Source organism: Nipponia nippon, unplaced genomic scaffold, assembly GCF_047370975.1.
Source record: "Nipponia nippon isolate SJK-2023a ecotype South Korea unplaced genomic scaffold, ASM4737097v1 scaffold_18, whole genome shotgun sequence".
Classification (NCBI taxonomy): domain Eukaryota; kingdom Metazoa; phylum Chordata; class Aves; order Pelecaniformes; family Threskiornithidae; genus Nipponia; species Nipponia nippon.
In genome coordinates this window covers 96,054-122,500 of record NW_028262334.1, presented here as the reverse complement: position 1 = coordinate 122,500, position 26,447 = coordinate 96,054, and the positions used below count along the sequence as shown (strand labels likewise).

At 41.4% G+C, this 26,447-nt stretch overlaps 1 protein-coding gene across 2 annotated transcripts in view; it reads right to left on the bottom strand.

Annotated features, from left to right (window-relative positions):
- KREMEN1 (kringle containing transmembrane protein 1) overlaps window positions 1-26,447 on the bottom strand; it is a 40,460-nt gene that overhangs the window by 8,415 nt on the left and 5,598 nt on the right. For both annotated transcript variants that reach the window (XM_087754481.1, XM_087754482.1), the window contains exons 2-6: window positions 19,647-19,809; window positions 15,555-15,646; window positions 7,874-7,998; window positions 7,260-7,413; window positions 1-40 (exon numbers count right to left, since the gene is read on the bottom strand). The exon at window positions 1-40 is cut by the window's left edge and continues 293 nt beyond it. In XM_087754481.1, coding sequence (XP_087610607.1) covers window positions 1-40; window positions 7,260-7,413; window positions 7,874-7,998; window positions 15,555-15,646; window positions 19,647-19,809 — 574 coding nt within the window. The remainder of the gene's footprint in view (window positions 41-7,259; window positions 7,414-7,873; window positions 7,999-15,554; window positions 15,647-19,646; window positions 19,810-26,447) is intronic.

The window sequence follows — 26,447 nt, the reverse complement described above, 5'->3', positions numbered from 1 at the left end:
GTAGCAGAAGTGTAATTCCCTCCGCAGGCACCAATAAGGGCTGTGAAAAGAAGAGGAGAGGGAGGGGGAAAAAAAAAAAAAGTTTATACATTCTTTATGCACAGCTTTAGCACTCTGTAGATTCTAATACTCAAATGTGACTTGAAGATACAGACTTCCTACCCCAGCAGGACGCGCCGTTCTGCAGATTGGTATTCTTTACCTCCCACAGCACTGGGAGCACAGCTATTATGTTGCATTTGGTTGAGATACACTTGTTCTGTCTCATTAGTCTGAGACCTATGTATCAATCTTGAATACTGCAACTATCCTTTGTCTTTGTATGTAACCATGTACCCTTTCCCGCATCCCTGCAGGAACAGGATGAAAGCTAAATCACTGATTCAGGGACTTCTACTCCATCCCTATCAGGCAGGCAAGTGGATTAGTGACTGTAACGCTCACTGTTGAATTACTGAAATTCCTTCACAGCCTTATCAATTGAAAAAAACAAATCTTCACAGAATAGCTCAGGTTGGAAGGGACCCCTAGAAATTGTCTAGTCCAATCCCCCTGCTCAAAGCAGGAGATGTTGTCTAGTTGTGTTTTGAGTCTCCAAGGATGGAGACTCCACAACCTCTCCAGGCAACCTGCTCCAGTGTCACCCTCACCATAAAAAGAGTTTTTCCTTATGTTTAAATGGATTTTCCTGTATTTCAGTTTGTGCCTGTTGCCTCTTGTCTGTTCACTAGATAACACTGAGGAGAGTCTGGCTTTATCTTTACATCCTCCCATCATTTATTTATATGAACTGAAAAGATCCCCCGAGCCTTCTTTTCTGAAGGCTAAACAATCCAAGATCTCTCAGCCTCTCCTTGTATGAATGATGCTGTAAACCCTTAATCACCTTTGTGGCCATTTATATGTGCTTTTTAAGCATCCTGTCTTTTGATCTTGTCTAATTAATGTTTGACCTTACCTTCACCAAGTAACTTGAAAAAGATCCTATTATGAAGCCTAAAGAAAATCTTTTAGGTTTGTTGCTACCTTTTATATTCAAAACAAGTACACACCCAGTAAATCTTTATATTCCTTGACAACTATCCAGATTCCCAGTGCAAACTTATTTACCAGTGAATCCAGAGAGGAACTCAAATGGCAGCCAAATGACATGATGCATATCTATATATACACATATATACATTTAAAAATGTATTGTATATAGGTATATATGCATATGTATTTTTATATATCCCCTAAATACACAATATTATATAATAATGTATTTCATGACAAAGTTGTTTGGATCAGAGTTATCACTCCCCCATATCATAGGCTGAAGGACTGAAGAATCAAAGTAGAATTATTTTCTCTGAAAGCTTAATTAAAGCCCTGTAATAGAGGCCTGTGAGAATGGAAATAAAGGAAGTGTTTTGAAGTGTCTCGGTTTTCACAGGCCTCTGAGAAAGAGCTTTAATAAATACAAATTAAAAGGGAAGTGGGGGAACGAGAACACGAAGTAGCATATGTCTGCCAGAAAAATCATGTGAAAACATTTCTCTCTTTTTCTGGAGCAAGGCCTGATCATAGCTTGAGCAAACCTCACACTCCAGTGCCGCATTGTGAAAGACCTTATAGAGGAACTGAAAGAATATGAAAGAATAGAAAGAATGTGAAAGACCCCACAGAGGTACTAAGCCCCACAGAGGAATTTGTGTTTGGCATTTACTCCATGCTAAGAGAGCTGGTGATTTACTCGAATAGATAGAATTATTTGAATAGATGATAGAATAGACTGAATTGATAGAACTGAAATTTGTCATTGAGATATCAAATTTCCTCTTTGCAAATGGCTTATAGGTATTGTTACATTTGGCTGTGCTGTTTGTAATTACTGAATCACAAGATGGTCTTCAAACCAGTGATATTAACTAAGAATGCCAATGACTAGTGCTCCACAGATGCCTAACAAAGTATAGCATTGCTCCATATGGAATGGAAATGCTTTCCTTCTTTCATTTCCTTCTAGAGCTGGCAGAGTTCTGTGTTGTGGGTCTGAATGTTACAGCTTTAGGCCATGATAGTAGCACATAAACACATAAGGTTAATGGCTCTGTGTGTGTGTGTGTGTGTGTCTGTGCACGTATGTACAGGGATCGGGGTGAAGGTTCTGGGGATATGACATAATCTGGAAAAGAGGAATGAGATGAGCAGGTGTTGCTCATGAGCAAAAGAAAATAGGTGGCAGTTACTAGATGACCTCTCTTACCTGGCCATAGCTCTCTCTCTTGCTGTTTAACAGAAAAGGCAGTTCAGATCCTCAGTAACCTCTTGCTGAGCCCTCGGTCAGTCCAGAAAAATGAAAGCTACAAAGGAAGTCTTTACCCATCGAGGATTTGGGAGGCCAAAAGCAGAAGGAAACAGGATACTGCAGTGTGAAGCTACATGCTAGCTCAACATTGAAAGGAACATGCAACTCCGGTGCTTCTTTTTGTACCTTGGAGAGAAATACGGAAGTGAGCAGAGTGACTAATTGCTGCCTCAACTGAAATGTCTTTTTGTCTCACTAGCTGGGAACCAGAGTTTTAGAGTAAGCAGATGGGAAGTTCAGTTGTGTGTTCAGCAGGTGGAAAATGATGCCACTTTTAGTTCCAGAAAGTTTATAACTCGACTTAAAAGGTAGCTTTAACATCAGAGGTAGTTGAGAACTGAGAAGCAACGACATTGTGAACTTTTCCAGTACTCCTGGCTATACTGGGAGCCTGTACTGCAGCCAGAGAACTGGGTACTCATACCATCAACCTGTGAAGTTACACAGCTGGCACTGGTATGTATACTGAAAAGAAGAGTAGAAAGAAGGATTTCTATGTAGAAGAGATTATGAAATCAGTGATGGTCATAATAGCAACCTAACTTGTTTGCACTTTTGCAGTACACTCCTTCCCTGTCTCATTTCTACTACACTGTTTTGTGTTGTGTTAACTGAGTTATAGCAAGTCTTGTCTGGTTTAATAAAAAAACCTGAGTTGTTGGTGTAGATTGAAATTTTATCTGAGGTGCCTCACTTAATCATATATCTACTCTGGTGACGGAGGGCTGCTGAGACAACACCTGCGTGAGGTGGAGGATCTGCTCAGCATGGTGGCAGAGCTGAAAGAAGAAGTAGCAAGACTGAGGAGTATCAGGGAGTGCGAGAGGGAGATAGACTGGTGGAGCCACTCCCTACCATCCCTGAGATGAGCACACCAGATGGAAGCATCAAGAGGAGAGGCTCCCCTACCCTCGTGCCACCAGGCCAAAGGAGGGGATCCAAGAGATGGAGGAGGATGGATGCAGATCCCTGCTTGGTGCAGCAGGCAAATCCTCTCCCGGCCTACCTTGCACCCCCCAGGTGCCCTTACACAATAGTTATGAGGCTCTGGAACTCGAGGGCCAGGAGGATGAAGATACGGACAGTGATCCATACGAGGGGTTGACTAGGGGAACCAGTCAGCCCTACGCATTACAATGGCCACTGGTAAGAAAAAAAGAAGGGTAATTGTCAGGGGCGACTCCCTTCTGAGGGGAACAGAGGGCCCAATATGCTGACCGGACCCATCCCATAGGGAAGTCTGCTGCCTCCCTGGGGCAAGGATAAGAGACCTTTCCAGGAAGCTCCCTAGGCTGGTAAAATCGTCCGATTATTATCCACTATTGGTTGTTCAGGTTGGCAGTGATGAGGTAGCTGATAGAGGCACAAAGATATCAAAAGGGACTTAAGAGAATTGGGGCGATTACTTGAAGGATCAGGAGCGCAGGTAGTGTTTTCCTCCATCCCGTCAGTAGCCAGGAGGAACAGGAAGACCCACCTCATTAACACATGGCTCAGAGGCTGGTGCCAGCAGTGGAATTTTGGGTTTTTCAATCATGGGGCAGTTTACATGGCACCAGGCCTGCTGGAGACAGATGGGGTTCACCTGTCGCAAAGGGGGAAGAGGATTCTGGCTCAGGAGTTAGCAGGCCTCATTGAGAGAGCTTTAAACTAGATGCGAAGGGGGGAGGGAATAAAACCAGGCTTGCTTGGGACAAGCCTAGGGGTGGCATGCCTGTGTTGGAAAAGAGGTCTCTAGCCCAACTGAAGTGCATTTACACCAATGCACGCAGCATGGGCAATAAGCATGAGGAGCTGGAAGCCATTGTGCAGCAGGAAAACTATGATGTGGTCGCCATCACGGAAACATGGTAGGATGACTCACACAACTGGAGTGCTGCAATGGATGGCTTCAAGCTCTTCAGAAGGAACAGGCAAGGAAGGAGAGGTGGTGGGGTAGCCTTGTACATTAGAGAGTTTTGACTGTCTAGAACTCGACAGTAATGATAAGGTTGAGTGCTTATGGGTAAAGATCAGGGGGAAGGCTAATAAGGCAGATATCGTGGTGGGAGTCTGTTATAGACCACCCAACCAGGATGAGGAAACAGACGAAGTATTCTACAAGCGGTTGGCTGAAGTCTCACAATCTCTAGCCCTTGTTCTTGTGGGAGACTTCAACTTACCAGGTATCTGCTGGAAATACAACACAGCAGAGAGAGCAGTCGTGGAGGTTCCTGGAATGTGTGGAAGATAACTTCCTGACGCAGCTGGTAAGCGAGCCAACCAGGGGAGGTGCCCCGCTGGACCTGCTGTTTACAAACAGAGAAGGCCTGGTGGGCGATGTGGTGGTCGGAGGCTGTCTTGAGCACAGCGACCATGAAATGATACAGTTTTCAGTTCTTGGAGAAATAAGGAAGGGGGTCAGCAAAACCACTACCCTGAACGTCAGAAGGGCAGACTTTGGATTGTTTAGGAATCTGGTTAACAGAGTCCCTTGGGAGGCAGTCCTGAAGGGCAAAGGAGTCCAGGAAGGCTGGATGTTATTCAAGGAGGAAGTCTTCAAGGCGCAGGAGCAGGCCGTCCCCATGTGCTGTAAGTCGAGCAGGCGGGGGAGAAGACCGGCCTGGCTGAACAGAGAGCTTTGGCTGGAACTCAGGAAAAAAAGGAGAGCCTACCGCCTTTGGAAGAAGGGGCAGGTGACTCAGGGGGACTACAAGGATGTTGTGAGGATATGCAGGGAGAAGATCAGAAAGGCAAAGGCGCAGCTGGAACTTAAACTGGCCACTGCCGTTAAAGGTAACAAAAAATGTTTTTACAAATATATCAGCAACAAAAGGAGGGCCAGGGAGAATCTCTCTCCTTTGTTGGATGCGGAGGGAAACATTGCCACAAAGGATGAGGAGAAGGCTGAGGTACTTAATGCCTTCTTTGCCTCAGTCTTTAATAGTCAGACTGGTCATCCTCGGGGTTTTCAGGCCCCTGAGCTGGGAGATGGAGATAGGATGCAGAATGAAGCCCCAGTTGTCGAAGAGGTGGCAGTCACTGACCTGCTCCTCCACCTGAATGCTCACAAGTCCATGGGGCCAGATGGGATCCGAGGATACTGAGGGAGCTGGCAGAGAAGCTTGCCAAGCCACTCTCCATCATTTATCAGCAGTCCTGGTCAACTGGGGAGGTCCCAGATGACTGGAAGCTAGCAAATGTGACGCCCCTCTACAAGAAGGGTCAGAAGGAGGATCCGGGGAACTACAGGCCTGTCAGCCTGACCTCGGTGCCAGGAAAGGTCATAGAGCAGATCATCTTGAGTGCCATTATGCAGCAAGTGCGGGACAACCGGGGGATCAGGCTCAGCCAGCATGGGTTTATGAATAGGAGATCCTGCTTCACTAACCTGGTCTCCTTCTATGAAAAGGTGACCCGCTTAGTGGATGAGGGGAAGGCTGTGGATGTTGTCTGCTTGGACTTTAGTAAGGCCTTTGACACAGTCTCCCACAGCATTCTCCCGGAGAAGCTGGCTGCTCACAGCTTGGATAACTGCACTTTGCGCTGGGTTAACAACTGGCTGGACGTCCGAGCCCAGAGGGTGGTGGTGAATGGAGTCAAATTCAGTTGGCGCCCGGTCACGAGTAGTGTTCAGTGTTGGGCCGGTCCTGTTCAATATCTTCATTGATGATCTGGATGAGGGGATTGAATGCACCCTCAGTAAGTTTGCAGGTGACACCAAGTTGGGTGGAAGTCTCAATCTGCTGGAGGGTAGGAAGGCCCAGCAGTGTTGATCTGTTGGCCAGGCTGGATCATTGGGCCGGGGCCAACTGTATGAGATTCAACAAGGCTAAGTGCCGGGTCCTGCACTTGGGTCACAACAACCCCATGCAATGCTACAGGCTGGGGGAGGAGTGGCTGGAGAGCTGTCTGGTGGAAAAGGACCTGGGGGTGTTGGTTGACAGCTGCCTGAACATGAGCCAGCAGTGTGCACAGGTGGCCAAGAGGGCCAATGGCATCCTGGCCTGTATCAGGAATAGTGTGGCCAGCAGGACCAGGGAGGTGATAGTGCCCCTGTACTGGGCACTGGTGAGGCCGCACCGCGAGTACTGTGTTCAGTTTTGGGCCCCTCACTACAAGAAGGACATCGAGGTGCTGGAGCGTGTCCAAAGAAGGGCAACGAAGTTGGTGAACGGTCTAGAGCTCATGTCTTACGAGGAGCGGCTGAGGGAAGTGGGGTTGTTTAGCCTGGAGAAAAGGAGGCTGAGGGGAGACCTTATCACTCTCTACAACTCCCTGAAAGGAGGTTGTAGCGAGGTGGGGGTCGGTCTCTTCTCCCTAGTAACAAGTGATACGATGAGAGGAAACGGCCTCAAGTTGTGCCAGGGGAAGTTTAGGTTGGATATTAGGAAAAACTTCTTCACCGAAAGGGCAGTCAGGCATTGGAACAGGCTGCCCAGGGAAGTGGTTGAGTCTCCGTCCCTGGAGGTATTTAAAAGAAGGGTAGACGTGGTGCTTGAGGACATGGTTTAGTGGTGGACTTGGCAGTGTTAAGTTAACGGTTGGACTTGATGATCTTAAGGGTTTTTTCCAACCTTAAGGATTCTATGATTCTATGATTCTTTGGTAAGATCAGTTTTGAAGGAGTCTTTTCCGTGACATGCTGTTTGTGATAGCTGAGTTACTACCATTTGTGGGGAAGTAAGAGACAATCTCTGGAGCATGAGTCAGTTGCCTGAGCAGGCATCATTTCTTGGAAGAGCTATTTCACATTATTAATGGATATGAATTTTATGCAGAAATGGAAAGCAGCTTTATTTTATACTGAATTTAGGTGTTTTGCTGTTTTGTGTGCAACAGTTCTCATTGCATTTAAACCCTTTTCCCTAATTTGCTGAATATTTGAGGCCTCTCCTTTGGGAAAAACTGAGCCTGTTTCAATACTTACTGTCAAAAAGAATGACTCTGCCATCCCCACCGCAAGGCTGAGTATGGTCTCCAAAGCAAACACTGTTGCATTCTGTACTGGCTGCCTCCCCATATCTCCAGTAGTCAGGATTATTTCCACAGAAACAAGCATAACCTGATTCCATGCCTGCAAACTTTGACAACAAAAATGCATAAGGAAGAGAGGGATAATATTTAAAGGAGTGACATCAGGATGAGCATCAGTATGAGCAAGAAAGCTGGCAGCAGAATATGTGTGTTTTGGAGAAGTACAATTAGTCAGAGGTCAGAGGTCCCACCACAAACTGGATTTGTTTGAGCTATCAGGATGCTACTTAAGACTAGTGAAAAAGATGGAATGGAGGGCAATCAGGGCACTCTATCACTCATAACTGCAGTAAGCAAGCATAATTTCTCCTGGCATCCTGGCATTAGTAATTGGTCATTTGCCCAGACTGCTCTGGATGCAGAGAGAGGGCTAGGTCCCCTGGAGTGGGAGTGAGAACTTAGACCTCCTAAAGGTAAAAAAAGGGGGGGAAATATGATAGAGAGCTCTAGGCATATTGCCATCTTTTGTCTCTGAAAACATTTGTAAATGTATGTCAAAGAAATCACCTTAAATTGTTGACTTCGGCAGGAACTGATGCATGTTTGGATAGTAAGTTTATTGGAGGTCTCACTGGTGCCAGTCAAAGGTGGCGGCGCTCCATGGTCCTTGTAACACCCTAGATTCCCCGGCACTGGCAAGAATAACAGACAACAGTCATTCTAAAGGTGTGCCTGGAAACACCCAAGACACAGACCACTCTATGCACTACCTGGTTACTAAGCAGCTCTCTCTATGTTCTTGTCTTGATTTCGCAGTATGGGAAATGTTACTCTATGCTAGATCCTTGTCATATTTTTCAAACGTGCCCCAGGATAAATGACAGGTGGTGAAATAACATCACAACTTCTTAGCAATATACCTGCAATACTCTAGTTGGTGTCTGTAAGCTGCAGTAATATAGACAAGATAAATACCTGGTTCATTTCTCCTGATAGAGAAAAAAAAAAAGGCATTAAGTGGGTACAGAGGTTTTGTGGGTTTTTTTGACTATGATCATGCATATTCTAACACTGTAAATTAAACAATGTGATTTCTGTCTGATCTTCAAAACAATGAAGTTCTGTACATTTTCTAAACAGGATATTAGAGGAAGGGAACCTAAATTGTTTTAGGACGGAGTTTGGCAAGTTTTATGGGAGGGACTATATACTTATATAGGGGAATTTCCTAATATTTAAAACTTGAATTCTGATATAAATTCGAAGTGTTATATTTTATGGTATGTACAAACAGATTCAAAGTGAGCAATATTACCTTTTAAAAGAAACAACTATTCATACCATATTAATACAATATTTCAAGGTTCCTTGGTCACTATGAGAGGTCAGAAAGTGTTTTCCCCCTTCGCATAATTTATACTCTGTTTTTCTTCTGTTTTGTTTTTGCACTATTCATCAAAGCACTGGAATTTAGCTATGACTACTAGAGAGAAGATGTGGTGTACAATATAATGCTGTGCTAATGGCATAAAATTATCCCTTGCCTACCTGTCATATCTGCTCACATACTTGGAATTAAATCTATTACCAGCTCTGTGGTCAGATAATTTTTATCCCTGTGCCAGACTGACAAGGATTATTTTTTGTCTACCTAACCTTCACAGCTCTATATAACGTGTGATGTGGGCAAACTGTGTAAGAGTTATACATATTCAGTCATTTGTTATTTCAGTACCCAGTAAACATTGAACTCTCTCTTGCTAACATCTTGTGGCACAGCACTGTTTCAGCTTTTTGACTTACCAATAGGTCTTTGGGGGGGCAGGGGGGGGAAATGCTGGGTTTGGGGTTTTGCAGCCTCTGATGCCTGATAGCAGGTGGATTAGCTGTTTTGGCGCTCCTTTTGAACTAGCCATCTCCTGTACAGGTGGTCCTTTTCTCTATCAGATAACCTGTGTGTTAGTAAACTGCTTCTATATTATTGTACTTTCACATAAATACAATAAGAATGCAATGATGCTTTTTGTACTGAGCAGTCTTGTACAGTAGTCCTGAAAGTATCTCTTCATTGGATTCTGGAAGGCCCATTTCTGGGATTTCTTATACATGTCCATGTGCAGCAGCCATTCAAATAATGCCTTGAATTCAGAACTTCTGTTTCTCTAATTCTAACAAAGATGGTCTCGTCCCTATTCTTTTGAGATATTAGATACTGAGCGTGTAAACTGATGTCAGCTCACCGTTAAAATCTGAATCATCCTGACATCTGGAACAGTTAACAGGTCTGTCTGAGAACTTGCTTCAGAATTAGGCCATGTTGCCTAAGGCAGCTTCCTTATTTTGAAGAAGAGGGTTAGTATATCTATTAGTGCCCAGCAAATGTACTGGCATGTATATGATTATACTCTTAAGGAGGATGATTACAGTATTATAAAGAAGAAGATGGGAAGAAAATTCAAGTATGTATATTTTTTGAATAATTAGATAATGTTGCTTCAAATATTGTTCATAAAATAATTTTGTTTTCTAAGAATGATAGAATTTCAATTATGAATGCTTGCATGTAGTTATGGCTTTGATATGCCCTGCAGCAACATGCATATAAGTACTGAGACTTCAAGTTACAGCCTGATTTAACATACCTTTGGAAATCCCCATTTGCAGACCCACCCCAGCTGAGTACAGCTGGGCAGATAATTCTCAGAAAGCTCAGGTTTTTTGTACGGTGCATGATTTCACTGCCCTGAAAAAGCTTCCTAGTTAACCAACTCAGCTCATTTTCCTAGGAGACCTAGGATTTCATAAAAACACATATTTATATATATATATATATTTTTTTTTTTTTTTTAAAGTAGCTTTATTGGTGACACCCTTCAACCTTGTGTCCAGAGGATTAGTACTTCAGTATGTTCCATGCTAAGAAACCAGACTGAGTTATTTGAAAACAACTTACATTTTGTAACTAAATCAAGTGTACCATTTGGGTACATCCTAAGCTAATTAGTCTCTCTGGTGTCCCAGCAGTATTTTAAATTTATCATATCTAGCAAACAAAATTAGTGTCATGTGATATTGGGAATAAATAGGAGAAGCCTCAATCTAGCCCAACAGTGAACAGTAATTTCCATGCCAGTGCCCAGCACTTCAAATTACTTTGATATCAAATCAGCAAACTACATGAGCCCAAGGACATATGCTCAGCTAAAAGCACTTTAGTAGTCCCACATGAAATATATGATTAAATGCTCTTCTGACCTGGGACAACACACAAAAAGATGACTTCTGTACATGTATATATGATTTTTGATAGGCCAGTTCTTCCTATGGCCGCTGATGGGCCTGTCCTAAACCCGAGACACCACTGAGTTGCTACTGAAGGCTAATGAGAGTACATAATATAAGCATAATAGTAGAGGGGAGATCATTTGTAATGTCAGTTGGAGAAGATCTAAGTGGCAAACACTGCTTTTATATCAGATCCACAGTGATGTGTGCTTGCAGCCCAGAAAGCCATCCGTATCCTGGGCTGCATCAAAAGAAGCGTGGCCAGCAGGCCAAGGGAGGTGATTCTCCCCCTCTACTTTGCTCTCATGAGACCCCACCTGGAGTAATGTGTCCAGCTCTAGGGCCCTCAGCATAAGAAAGACATGGACCTGCTCGAGCAGGTCCAGAGGAGGGCCACGAAGATGATCAGAGGGCTGGAGCCCCTCCCATATGAGGACAGGCTGACAGCTGGGGCTGTTCAGCATGGAGAAGAGAAGGCTCTGGGGAACCTTAGAGCAGCCTTCCAGTACCTGAAGGGGGCCTGGAAGCTGGAGAGGGACTTTTTACAAGGTCACGTAGTGATAGGACAAAGGGTAATGGCTTTAAACTGAAAGAGAGTAAATTTAGATGAGATTTAAGGATGAAATTCTTCACCGTGAGGGTGGTGAGGCACTGGAACAGGTTCCCAGAGAAGCTGTGGATGCCCCATCCTGGAAGTGTTCAAGGCCAGGCTGGATGAGGCTTTGAGCAACCTGATCTAGTGGAAGGTCTTCCTGCCCATGGCAGGGGGGTTGGAACAAGATGATCTCTAAGGTCCCTTCCAACCCAAACCATTCTATGGTTCTATGTTTCTATGATCACAAACTACTGCTTTTTCAACAGTTTCTAGTATATTAGAATAATATGCTCCTTATTCATATTATATTAAACTGAATCAGGATGTATGCATAGGGAGCCACTCAACATAAATCTAAAACAAGATGGTGTACATTTATGTATGTGGAGCAGCTCTGCAGAAAAGGCCTTGGAGGTCCTGATAGACAGGGAGCTGAACATGAGCCAGGGTGTGCTGGGCAGCAAAGGCAGCCAACAGGCCTGTATTAAGATGACCACAACCAGAGATCAAGGGAAGTGATTGTTCCTCTACTCGGCACTTGTTAGGACCACGTTGAGACTACTATGTCCAATTTTGGGCCCACCAGTACAAGAAAGATGTTAATTGTCTGAAGCAAGTTCAGCAGAGAGCCAAGATGCTCAGAGGGCTGGAGCGCTCACCCTGTGAGAAGAGGGACTGGGGCTTGTTCTGCCTGCAGAAGAGAAGGCTTCGGGGGCACTCCCTAGCAGCTTTGCAATACCCACATGGAGGCTGTCACAACAATGGAGCCGGGGTTTTCACAGTGATGCATTTTGGATAAGAGGTAAGGAGCTTAAGTTGAAACATGAGATGTTCAGACTGGATAGAAGGAAAATCTTTTCACCATGCTGGCACTCAAGCACGGGAACAAGGGCCCAGAGAGGGAGTGCACTCTGCGTCCCTGGAGGTTGTCATGGCCTGACTGGATAACCTTGGTCTAATCTGACAAACTGACTAACTTGGTCTGATCTCAGAGCTGGCCCTGCTCTGAGCAGGAGGTTGGACTAGATGACAGCCTGAGGTTCCTTCCAACCTAGGGTATCCTACAACCCTATGTGTATGTATAAAACTATATATATATATATATATATATATATGTACCTAGATATATAAAGCAATGAAGAATCAAAAGTATTTCTAGATAGGTAGTGACTGTTACTCTGACCTTTAAAAATTTCCAACATTATCTCTTGCCTTAATTTGCTCTCAATGTTTAGCCTACTAAAGAAGCTTGGCAAAAATGAGGTAGTCAATGTTCTGCGATTACTGTTCATGCTCATCAGTGATGTCTTACTGTTACATTGTCTTCACCCATTTGTATCTATTTGTTCTCTTGTGCTTAAAAGGTCACCTCTTTTGTGCAAGCACAGTATTTTTCTTTTTAGCAGCATCTGACATAACGAGGTCGTGCCAAACACCAGAGCTTCTTCATATTACATGTCAAGGCACATGTATTACAACATGGAATTAATCCTTTTGAGCTCAAAACCATGTTCCAGCTATGCTCATCTAGCTGTCTTTCAAGAGCTTCCTAGCTTTTTGCAATGGTAGTATGCACCCATATATTGTCTCAAATTGCATGAGCTACTCTCTTCGTTCTTGTGTTAAAATATATACAGGTCAATCTTACAGAGTGATCAGTACAGCTCTGTATAACTTACCTGGCTCTGTCATTTAACACTTCATCAGTATTTCAGTAATAAATAAATTTATTACATGACATGCATGCACACAGGCAATATGATCCCAGTAATGAAATCTGTTTGTGGTGAGAGACCCATGCGGGCCATAAACATGGAGATGCAATTAAGTGGGACAGCAAGCCTTTCTTTTACCTTTTGGGAGCGTAAGTTGTTATTTCCTTTGAATTTCAACCTAACCTCATTAACAACGAGACCAAGAAAGTCAGGAATAGCTGCAACATTGCAAACAAGCCATCTAAAGCATTCAGTTCTGAATTCTCCATGTGAGATGCACATGTTCTCTCAGGACTCAGTGCTGCTTTCTTGCCTTTTATTTTGTTTATGTCCATTCCAGTCTGCTTAGCAGACAAGCCATTAAGAAGAGGAGAGAAAGAAAAGGAAAGACTAAGCTCCTACTGGGGTAACTACCACTGTCTTCTGTGATTATGCCCATCCATCCTCATCTAACATTGCTAAATTCTGTATAGTGTGTTTAGACATGCAGCATGCCAGAACACATTTCTGAATGAAACATTTACGTATAAATATTAGTGAACAAGACACATGATATAATCATGTGAAATCATCATCATAATGAAAAATTCTTAACTGTAAATTCTTAATTATTGTTACAGTGAATCACTGCATGCAAATCTCTCTAGGCAATCAAGACGCTTCATGTTGTTGGCATTGTAGGGATATTACGTGGGTATAGTTTACAGGTAAATTATGCTCCAGATACTTGTCTTTCCTAGTGGTAAATATAATTATGGAAAAGAAGCTTATGTAAGACAATTTTTTTACTTCTCTAAAAATTTCAAATAGGATTTCTTTACACTATTGCTTTCTTGCTCCATCACAAAACTCAGTTTTTTATTATGCACTTCACAACTCAGTTTTGATGGTCCTATGATTTAGCATCATGCTTACTGAAAACAGAAAATCTGGTAAAGAATAAAAGGCTTTTTTTACTTACACAGCTTCATAAACCATGAGGTTTGTATTAAGACTTGGATGGGCTTGCAATGTACAGTTTGTTCTAAATTGCTGCAATTCCTTTTTCTAGTATCCAGTTTCAGTGCAATGCTTGAAGCAGCTGCTACTGGTCAAAAGGACATTTTGTAAATGTAAGTCTGGATTATCTGTGCAAGTAAGTGTCCAAGTTTAAATCCTCTGCTCCCCACCACAGAGAAAATGAGTGAGGCTGGTTTTAAAAGGATCCTTTGTGTAGAACAAATGGAGTGGAGAGAATTTGCCTTTCAGCTTTTTTACTGGTGCCATATCCAGAGAATTTGTTAACATCTGTGGTCTTTAAAGAAAATGCAAATTCTTTCATTTTAGACCAAGATAAATTTGTTAATTAGGAGGGTCACGTTCCCTAAATAGGACCTGGTATATCAGACAAATAAGAGTAAGATGTCCTCTGAACAATGAGTATTGGAGTGTTGAATGATTTTGTGTTATTTAAATTAGACTCCTTAATCTGTATTTAAGTCTAGGTAAAAGTCACTTGAATTAAGGTCACACTTACGTATTTGTTTGCCTAGCTTGAAGATGTGAATCACTTGCTCACATTCATTAAAAAAAGAAAACTGTGGACAAAGTAATAAATCACTTTAGATACATTTTTCTTCGTTTGGTTTTGTTTTCTTAACTTCAAGTAAGAAGTGTACTTCTTCCATTCGAAAGTATGGATGTAAGGACAACTGCTCTGATGCTTAATGGTATATACAGAAGTTATTCCTTAGAAATAGAGGGTGCTTGCACAGAAGAAGTTAGGAAAGCAAGTAAAGACATTAATGATTTGACTTAATAAAATGTGTAGTTATGGTTGCTTGTTAATATGCAATACTGGAATCTCTTTTTAATATTTAGGCATATTTTAAAGAATGTGATTCTTAGGAGTTTATCCTGGAGCATTCAGGAATGAAAATTTTGGAACATATTGACATGAATCATGACAAAACTTCCACATTTTCGACAAGGTAAATAATATAATACATTAAAAATATTAAATACTGCAAGGAAGTTTCAGGTGAATAGCTTGTGAATTATCTGTTAAATAAAATCGAACAAAGTCCAGTTTGTGCTTTCACAGCAATGCTAAGTATCTGCACCTGCAAGGAATAGAATTCTAGCCCAGAGCTCCCATATACCTAACAAATAGCCACCTTTTCCCTATGTCCTCTCATACTGTCTTTATTTCTTCCAAGCAATTCTGTGTATGATGTGTTATACACATTAAACTAATGCCATCCATTTTACAAGCTAATTGCAAATGATGGACACATACATACCTTGTAAAAAATCAATTAATTTCTGTTCATTTTTGTCCTCTAGATTGTAATAAATGAATTACATATTTCTATGGATTCAGAAAACTAGCAGTACTTCATAAGTTTTGAGTGATTCTCTGTCTGGTATTATTTGTAAATAACATAATCCAGTAATTCTGAGATGAGATTAAAAGGACAGCAATGGAGGAACGATTCAGTAAGCTTGTAATTAACTCTAGAGGCCCGTTTAAAATATTGCTCAGTCTGCAAATGAAAATAAGCTGATTGGCCTTATCCTAGTTCCTGTTTGAAAATCACTACCCACTTTTGTATAACTGCCAATCTCTGTTCAACAGAGATGCAGGCCTAAAAAAATTGCATGGTGCTCTTACTTCGGCAGGATGGAATCTCACAGTATTTCCAATATATTCCATCCTCATGCTCTGCAATGTAGCACCATGGGCTGACATCTCCATCAGGGTTCCTGAAAGAGAAAAACAGAGAGAGTGAGTGAAAAGTCATCAAATATTTTCAAAAACCACATAAAAATAAATCCTATTAAGCTTCAGTGTCATCACTATTTTTGCTCTAATACCTATTGAATATTTAACCTGTTGGACATATGTACCAAGAAAAATGCAAAAGTGGTCAGGAAGTTTGGATAACTTTTGTTATTACAGTACACAGCAAGCACAAAATGTTAGTAATGTCTAAAACAAAGCGTCTTTTTTCTTTAAGTCTGAAAGGTGCAGAGCTATTTCTGGAGAGTACTGAAAGAGAGGAAGATTTTCAGCCCCACATCCTGCGTACAGGTACCTTAGACTCCTAAACTTGATTTTTGCCTTGGTACAAAATAGTCCAGGCTCCAACTTTCTGTATGTATGATGACAAAAACATTTATCCAATAAAGCTTTTGGGAAAGACTGAGGTCTTTTCTTCCCCTTCAGTAAAGCTGAATAAATCTGTTCCAGTGATCTGATATATTGAAGAATAATTCCTTATGTGTCCATGATTATTCTTTGCTGTTGTGTAGCATCATTTACAAATGCATACCTAATTAGTCATTAGGTTATTTAAAGTTTTTTCTATGTACACTTTGAAAAACTATTCACATCGAAAAGATCAATTTAAGAGAATAAATTGTTATTTTGGACAGTCACGTTAAATTATGACCTTTTCTTGCAACTAGGGCCAACTGCGATCTTCTTATGTACTTTAGCATGAATTCTATTAATGACACCCCCCTAGACTGAAGTGTCAGTTCAGCTGCACGTTGTCATTTGGGCATATTAACAACTCTTTGTGGGAGATCCAATTTTAGAACTGCTGGGGATGTTTTTTGGTCAAATAACAGAATGCTGAAGACAACTGGTGAGTTGAGTTCAATTTAACTGACTAAAATGCTGCTTGTTAGGCTTTCGAACAGACTAGTAAAAGTAGTGGACAAGCAAAACCTGAAACTAGTGTGCTAGGAGTTTAGCAATGTAATTTAGTGTAATGGCAGCGCTTCCAGTGGCTAAAGTAGAAGACTAAAATCAAGGACTCGAAATAACACAATTTTCCTTGTTTTCGTAGTTACAGAAAATTTTGGGTTTACACCTGCATGACAGAAATCAGATGTCTGTAACTGAATCATGGTAATGGCACTCCACATGTAAATGCCTTAAAATGCAAGGAAATTGCAGAGAAATGTGATGAATGTCTTTAGAAATCTTTGCCTTGAACCTCAAAAGTGCATACAGTTAGAAAACAATTGAGTGTCTTTCAAAATCTCCAAAAACTTCAGTCTGCATAATTTTGTTATGGCTGAAATGAGGTTTAGTGGAACATTTATGAGGCATTTCGATCTTAACAGCGTGTCTTGCAGTAAACAAAGTATTCCAAGTAAGGACCACCCATGGAGAGATAACATGCTTCTGATTAATGCTTCAAGTGTAAAATTAGATTATTCAAATGTTTTCCCTGAAATTGAGCCTTGAAGCAATGTATTATGCCTTAAAAAAAGCCTTATGAGATACGTATTGCCTCAGAGAACTTGTCCATTGTCACCAAGCAAATGAAAGGCAGAGAAAGATGTAAAACAGCAGTATCTTCACTCACAAGGCCTCAACAAGATTTGCATGCTAAAGATATGCTTTGACACTCCTAAAAACAGTGACTTTTCAAGCTTTTTTTTCAACAGAATGTGAAGTTAAAAAGCACCCATTAGTTAGGATCATCATTCCATACACCTGTGAGAATATTCCTGGGCCAAGTCATATTAGAATAAGGAAGGAAATGGCTAACCTTCCAGTCTAACTCCATCTCAAAGAGGATAATCTAACACCTAGCAGATTGAGGTTAAAAAGCTGTATTTGGTAATCAAGTAATTTCTCAGGTTTACATACCAGATTATAGGCTTCCTGCTCCTTGTAACACCAAAGTCTCATTTGCTAAGTACAGTGAGACTCTAGTAATGATTTCTTGAATATCTGGATAAACATTCAGTTTGTTATGCACATTTTTGCATAGCTTGTACATATTTTGCTTTGTACTAACCTAAGTATTAGCCAGAGATGACTGCCAAAAGTAAGAACATGTAGATACAGTCTATCTAGGATATTGCCACACAGCAACAATCAAAATTATGTTCTTGCTTCTGCTATTTGTATCAGAGATAATTCAGTGGCCACTAGCCTTTTTATAGCTCTGTATTTGTATGCATACTGAGAGACACAGCTCTCTACATGTCATGAGAATCATTGTGCATTTGCTGTTGCTGGGCTGAGGGAGGCTGTGAAGTTGGTGTGAAATGTTTTTGATGGGAAGACAGTCTTTCCAGTGTTCACATGCCGATCTGATACTAGACAGCTTGATGGGTTTATTTGGTTTCCAGGCCATTTTCTAAAGAGAAGGCCCAGCTTCTATGGAGTTTCTCTTGTAGGTGGTGTATTTTTCTTTGCTCCTATAAGATGCTGAACTGATTCAAAAGAAAGTCAATTCAGAACTTGGCAATAACGCTTTCTCCTTCTATGGCTGAAAACAGAGTCCACTGGTGCAACACATTGAACAGTGTTATTTTGAAGCACTGCTGCAGCCACTGGAAATCCCGAATAAGTCTTTTTCTTCCCTGTCCTTCACCGATGTTCTTCAATGAGAAATATCCTCCTGAGTCATCAAATACTCTGGAAATGCCACAGACTCCTTTCATCAACATGCTCATCTGTGATGCATGTCACAAGACCTCTTTTCTGTGCTTTCTTACTTACTCTCCATTAATTGGCTGGCTCTGTCTCTGTCATATTTCCCTGAATGTCTATTTCTGATTAAATATGGAAAAGTTCTTGGATCAAGAACCAGGACCCTATGTTCATGACACAACAATTGTGGTGAACTCCTGCATATTAATTTTGCTTAATTTATCCTGATTTATATTGCTTACAGTGAAATGATTTCAACATGAAGGTGGCAAGTGTATAGGCTCTACCCAAGAAAGCCTATAATCTGTTAAGTAAAGGCATCTTCCAGGAGATTTGAGGTGTGGTTTGAACCTTCTCACAAAGGAGACATTACAGCTTTTCTTGCTATGCCCCAGGTAACTAAATTCTTAATCTCTTGGTTTAAACATCTCTGTCCTCATTACCCAGTGAGTAAGACACCATGCTAGATGAGCTGATGATTATCACTGTTTAAGGAATCTATCTATCACGTTATTCCCCACCTGTTTCCATAGCAAGTATAGATGGGCATAAAAACTTAGCTGGTCAGCCCTGCAAAGGCAGAAGTGCATGTAACTTTGTGAAAGTTAAGAAGTGAAATGTTGCAGGCTGAAAAGAGCCTGCAGAGCCTAAACATCTCTGAACTTAGGTTCTTATTTGGGTCCTAAATTCTGAAGTTCTTATTTACATTTCATTCTGAGTTCTATCCATAGTTATGGAGGACTTCTCTAGAAGGCAAGGAAATGAAAGTGGATCTGCCATGGTTTGAGCTGGTATTGTAACCACTGACGGTTGAGCTTCTGGATTCAAATAAGAACTCTAAGTCACTGAACAGCTTATGCTTACTGAGAATTTTTAGTGACTACATAACTTTCATTTGCACAAAACTCGGAAACATAGTGTATAACAGAACCAGGCTTGTGAGTGAGGATAAAAAACATAATGTTCCAGAGACTCCTACAGACATTCACTACTGCTTCTGTACTTCTGACTGGGATCAATTTTTTTATCATCTCCACCTTTTCATTTAAGTAGTCTTTCTCTGTCATGCCAAATATAGATTGGATATATGATATGGACTTCGGGTGAGAGCTAGGTTGAAAAAGTTATTCTACTAATGGTGCTTGTAGATCCAGGGTACTGATTACAGGATAAAACAAAAGCTGTTAGATAGCCACGGTTCTGACATTCTTCACTATACAACAGGAAGTTTCCTAATTTTGTGTCAACTGTTTCAAGTAACACTGGGTATATAGGCAACGTTAGTAGCAACGAGATATTTCTTACCTGCAGTAGTTATGCTCTCCAAGCCCTCCCTCCCCATTGGGATATTTCAAAGTATTATAAGGATGCTGAAAGGTCTCATTCCAAAAAAGACAAGGTTTCCCTGCATATTGGGAGGTCTGGTTCTGAGTGCCACGATAGTCAGCCCCATTTGCTGTATAACATTCTGGGAAGAAAAAGAAATGGAAAAAGAGAAAGAACGTATGTATGTTTAGTGTTCAGTTGTTCTTCCCTCACCCTCCACCCCATCCCCAAGAGACCATGTTTCCTTTCACTAACATGTTTCCTGCATTGTTTAGGCAACAAAAGATGCTATCTGGGATTTAAGTTTTCTCTCACAGTCAAACATCTATTGAAGAGGTTATGATTTCATTACTTTACTAAACAATGTATAAGACAATAAGGTCTGAAGAGTAGTTAATAAAATTAACATGCATTTTCTGAATAAGCATACTACATTTTTTACTGTTTTCCCCATGTTTTACTCATTAGGATGAATCTGTAACTGTTAATTTTCCAAAAATGAAATTAGATGGATGTTATCAGTCTGCCAATTATCAGCATGCTACCCAAAATCTCATGCCAGTTTAACTAAAGTTGTGAATATCTGTACTTTGTTATAAAGTGAAAGATTTTGTAGGCATGGATCTTGTAAACATTTACATCCTGATTTAGAAAAATTCCTAGGCATTTTTTCTCTGGCCTGAATTGCCTTAGAAAGGGACTTCCTTTGGTAGAGTATAATCTTGATACTCTGATTTGCTACTAAAGCATTTATGCTTTCAGATTAAAACTTACAGGTCAGTATTCTTCTGCCTCGCTCATATTTTCTCCCATTTGTTTGTTTTCCCAGCTTCCTAATACTCAGCAAATTAGAAATCAAGTCAGAGAATGATTTCTCTAGTCATTAAATACACTATCCCCGTCTCAGATGAACTACAAATCTCATGCTGCTTGGCTTTGCTGTGTCTTATCAGAATGACAGAATCGTTTAGCTTGGAAAAGATAATCAAGTCCAACCGTTAACCTAGCACTGCCAAGTCCACCACTAAACCATGTCCAACATCTACAGGTCTTTTAAATATCTCCAGGGATAGGGACTCAACCACTTCCCTGGGTAGCCTGTTCCAGTGCTTGACAACCCTTTCAGTGAAGATTTTTTTCCTAATATCCAATCTAAACCTCCCCTGGTGCAATTTGAGGCCATTTCCTCTCATCCTATCACTTGTTATCACTTGTCGGAGAAAAGATCGACCCCCACCTCACTACAACCTCCTTGCAGGTAGCTGTAGAGAGTGATAAGGTCTCCCCTCAGCCTCCTTTTCTCCAGGCTAAACAACCCCACTTCCCTCAGCCGCTCCTCGTAAGACTTGTGCTCTAGACCCTTCACCAGCTTCGTTGCCCTTCTCTGGACACGCTCCAGCACCTCAATGTCTTTCTTGTAGTGAGGGGCCCAAAACTGAACACAGTATTTGAGGTGTGGCCTCACCAGTGCCAAGTACAGGGAGATAATCACTTCCCTAGTCCTGCTGGCCACACTATTCCTGATACAAGCCAGGATGCTATTGGCCTTCTTGGCCACCTGTGCACACTGCTGGCTCAGATGCAGCCAGCTGTCAGCCAACACCCCCAGGTCCTTTTCCGCTGGGCAGCTTTCCAGCCACTCTTCCCCAAGCCTGTAGCGTTGCATGGGGTTGTTGTGACCCAAGTGCAGGACCTGGCACTCAGCCTTGTTGAACCTCATGCAATTGGCCCATCACTCTGGCCTGTCCAGATCCCTCTGTAGAGCCTTCCTGCCTTCCAGCAGATCAACACTCCCACCCAACTTGGTGTCATCTGCAAACTTACTGAGGGTGCCCTCGATCCCCTCGTCCAGATCGTTGATAAAGATATTAAACAGAACTGGCCCCAATACTGAGCCCTGGGGAACACCACTTCTGACTGACCACCAACTAGATTTAACTCCATTCACCAAAACTCTTTGGGCCCAGCCATCCAGCCAGTTTTTTACCCAGCAAAGAGTATGCCCACCTAAGCCATGAGCAGCCAGTTTCTCCAGGAGAATGCTGTAGGCAACGGTGTTGAAGGGTTTACTGAAGTCTAGGTAGACAAGATCCACAGCCTTTCCCTCATCCACTAAGCGGGTCACATTGTCATAGAAGGAGATAGGGTTAGTCAAGCAGGACCTGCCTTTCATAAACCCAAGCTAACTGGGCCTGATCCCCTGGTTGTCCTGTATGTGACACATGATGGCACTCAAGGTGATCTGCTCCACAACCTTCCTCAGCACTGAGGTCAGGCTGACAGGCCTGTATTTCCCCGGATCCTCCTTCCGACCCTTCTTGTAGATGGGCATCACATTAGCTAACTTCCAGTCAACTGGGACCTCCCCATTTAGCCAAGCCTGCTGATAAATGATTGAAAGTGGCTTGGTGAGCACCTCCGCCAGCTCCCTCAGTACCCTTGGGTGTATGCCATCTGGCCCCACAGACTTGTGTGTGTCTACACGGTATAGCAGGTTGCTAACCATTTCCCCTTGGATTATGGGGGCTTCATTCTGCTCCCCGACCCTGTCTTCCAGCTCAGGGGGCTGGGTACCCCGAGAACTGGTCTTACTGTTAAAGACTGAAGCAAAGAAGGCATTAAGTACCTCAGCCTTTTTTCTCATCCTTTGTCACTATGTTTCCCTCCACATCCAATAAAGGATGGAGATTGTCCTTAGCCCTCCTTTTGTTGCTAATATATTTATAGAAACATTTTTTATTGTCCTTTACAGCAGTAGCCAGATTAAGTTCTAGTTGTGCTTCGCCCTTCTAATTTTCTCCCTGCATAACCTCACGACATCCTTGTAGTCCTCCTGAGTTGCCTGCCCCTTCTTCCAAAGGTCATAAACTCTCTTTTTTTTCCCGAGTTCCAGCCATAGCTCTCTGTTCAGCCAGGCCATTAATTACATCTTCTGATCAAAGAAATATTCATATGCATGAACAATTTTACCTTTACTAAAAAGGCAAAACATTTTTGATTAAATGCACTGTGAGAATGACCAAGCACGGGAAAAGTTTGCCCAGAGAGGATGTGGAGATATTCAAAAGCCATCTGGATATTGTCCTGGGCAACCTGCTTTAGATGACTGTGCTTGAGCACAGGGGTTGAACAAGATGACCTCCAGAGGTCACCTCCAACCTCAACCATTCTGTGATTCTGTGATCATCTTCCAGAAACAGTCATTATAATTAGTGTACCATAAATAAGTCCATTCTGTTTATAATTAATACTTAGTAACATTTATCATCCATGCCTTTATTTAAAAATAATATTAAAATACAACAGTCCATGACAGAATCAAAACTGCTGTGTTACACTGCTGTAAACATTTCTTTGTACTGAGTAGCATTACTGGGGAAAGTCACAAACGCTTCCTACTAACTCCAGGCTGTTCAAACTTCTGTTTTATCTGATAGTATTCTCTGCAGAAACCATGTAACAGCTGCAGAAATGTTCTACTGCCCTGAGGGAAAGGGAGAGTGCTCTGAAGTGAAGTATACTGATCTCAGGTGTCCCTCATGAGATATACTTTACAAAACAAGGTTAGAAAGACCTGTGTGGCTGCAGTTGGAAGAGGAAAAAAAAACCCACCCCCAGCTTAATCCTGATATTAACAGTACACCTTTTTTGTATTTAGAAATACTGTGGGAGAAGGGAAAACATATTATTAAAACCATGCCTTTGAAATGAGTTTAGTCTGGGCCCACAAGTATCAGAATGGTGCAATTATAACGATTATTTCACTGTTTTTATTACACAGCAGATGAAAGGTGATGTTTCTGTGCGCATTTTCATGCCTAGGCAAGTTAGGATTTCTATTAAATGGAATTTTGTTGCTGAAGGCACACAGAAGAGGTGTATGCACAGCCATTAATGTATACTGCTATCATCCATGGACAGAAAGCTATCTAATTTAACAAAAACAAGCTTCAAGTCAATACTCCTCCCTACTGTAATTTACCTGACTGCCTTAGCCATGCAGGTGAGCTGCATACATTTACTTGAAAATGCAAATCTGAGTTTCCAGTATTCAGGCCACCAAAGATATTTGCTTAAACATATGAAAAAAACCAAACCTTTAAGTCACCACAGTGTTAAAACTTTCTTCAATACCTCTCTTGCTTTGCAGTTAATGTAAAAGTTTTTCTGTGTCATAGCTGAAAAATATAAGCTGACGAATTTGGCAGAAAAGAGAGGAAAACATAATCAAACTGGATAAACAAAATGACTTACAGTATAAAGAAGCAGTTGTGAGAAGTGATAAACACATCCAGAAAAGATGTCTACTTCAGCTTAGTGCTATTACTTTTTTTGCTTCTCACTTCTAAATGAGAAGCAGTATGTACTAACATCTACTCAGAAATTCAAGGAATGCTACAATACCTGAATGTAATCTGGCACACAGACTAAACTGAAGTTAACATCAGCCCATTTCAGGATCTGCTAAGACTGGCCCATGCTTTAACTTGCAGTAGCGACTGCCTTTCATTTTCATGTCTCGGTTTTTTTTTTTAATACATTTTCTTCAAACTTCGTTGCACTAGTACTTTATGGACATTGCACAAAAGGAAGAGTCAGAGCTGTCTTCATTCCTCTTAGCCCCAGTTTTTTGTTCCCAAGACAACAGGTAGCTGTAACAGTGCCTCCTGTGTTCTTTTGCACTACCAAGAGATTTGGGAAAAATGTGCCAGCCGAGCTGTAGTGAAGCTCCCCTGGCTTTGTTAGCATCTAGATGTGGAAGGGGGAGGCAGTGAGATACTGTGTAAAATCATTGATTATCCCAGAAAAACTGAAATTAAAACTTTAAGTTATGGAATTTAGCAGCTGTTATCAAATGAAATACATACCTTTTTGTGTTACAGGGAATTTGCTAGGAAATTTTCATTTTGTTAATGATTAATAATAATTTTGCCATAGCATTGGAGTGCAATCTTTTTGAGTAAATATTGGCATTTAAAAATCAGGTCCTCAGTCCTACATTCTTTTACCTTGAACAACCAGCTTTGAGATCTACTGAGATATATCTTGCACTGTTTTCTATAAAATTCCTACTAACATGGATGCAGATTTCTCAGCATATTCAATATCTTGGCAGTAAACAGCTGAATTCTATTTATGACACATAGTGATTTCACCATATTTTGCTGCACCTCAGCCAAGACACTACCTTAGTGGTCTCACTATGAAATTAATATTCCCAATGTGTTGAAGATGCAAAGTGAATGTTTCATCTGCAGACAGACCACTGTTCTCTCCATTTCAAATCCGTAGGCTGCACTTTAAAGGCAGAAGTCCTAAGAGATTCTGGAGAAGACGAGGTTAGAACCTCTGTCCTTCTTTTCATCTTGCACCACTGGTGCAAGAATTCTGTGAAAAGATGAGTTTAAAAAAGGTCAGCCAGATTTGTCTGCACAAAACTAATTCAGAAGAGGTCATCTAAATAAAACAGTCAGAAAAGAGTGGACTGAACACTATTGGTAAAAGTCTTGGGTTTACTCAAATTCCCTGATTTTTCTTTGGTAGATTATGATCATGTAGAAGGGAGGGAAAAAAAAAATAAAGCAATGAACAACAACCACCTCTCCTTTACTCTTCTGACACCCACTGCATCCAACTGCCTTATGTTGGTTGATACTTCCATGTTACTTTAGGCTATGAAGCCCTTCGCTTGGAATCATCAGAACAGCGACTCAAATTAATACCAGTTCTGTGAATTTCAGCAAGCCTTATTCCTTAAAGTTTTGTAAGACTATGGTATACTATGACAGAACTTGCACTGTATCCAAGTCCTCTCTGGCTGGCAAAGACAGCAAGGCACATTGTGGAGGCTAAGGCTGACAGCTTCCTAGAAGGCATCGGAGTGCCACTGTGCTTGATAGATTTGTCACATGGTTTCTGTTCATGCACCCAAGGCTCAGTTTAAACTATCCTGTCAACCATAAACCTATATTAAATCACCAGGGTTTTAGACAGTACATGGAGAAAGCTGTGACCATTCAAATCTTGAAGTCTCTGACCTCCTCATATTTCTAAGATCTTAGTCAGCTGGGTTTCAGACATAGTCTGAAGTAGAGGTTGTGTCAAATCCATGATTAAAATCAATGTCTGTGATGATTTCACTCTATTAACTGCCTAATGACCCTGCTGCTTCCACTGTTTCGTGGGGATGTCTGCAAACAGGATTAATCAGAGGTAGAACCATTGCAGTGGTTCTAGTCATGAAAAGCTGGAAGGTTCCAACAGGTCCTTCTGTACAGGATAATGCTTATGAGCTTTAGTGAGAAAACATGGACAGCAGTGTTTTGTCAGGGCTGTTTTGTTTTCAACACATCAGGTGCCATGGTTGACAGAAAAATAACTCTTTTATTTTTTTTTTAAATGAATACTGAGACTAGATAAGTACGTATTGAGTGGCAACTGCTAGAAAGAAAAAGCAGAAAATAAGCCTGGTGATGGTTGTCCACTATGAGTGAATGCTCAGTGTGTGATACAGGTTCACAATTAGTTTTATTAGAGCCAGATCAACATTTGGAAGATCAAACAGCAGCTGTAGTAGAAATTTTTTCCATCTGTCTCGGTTTATTCTTCGATGTAGGGACCTTACAATGATCATTTATGCCTTTTGTTACTTTGGGACTGTATGGCTGCCTGCACTCCACATGGGCGCCACTTTAGGATCATTTGAAAAATTAAGGTAGTGCAGAATATAACAGACTGACTTTTTTACTGAATAAAGCACTGATGATAAAACACTGACAT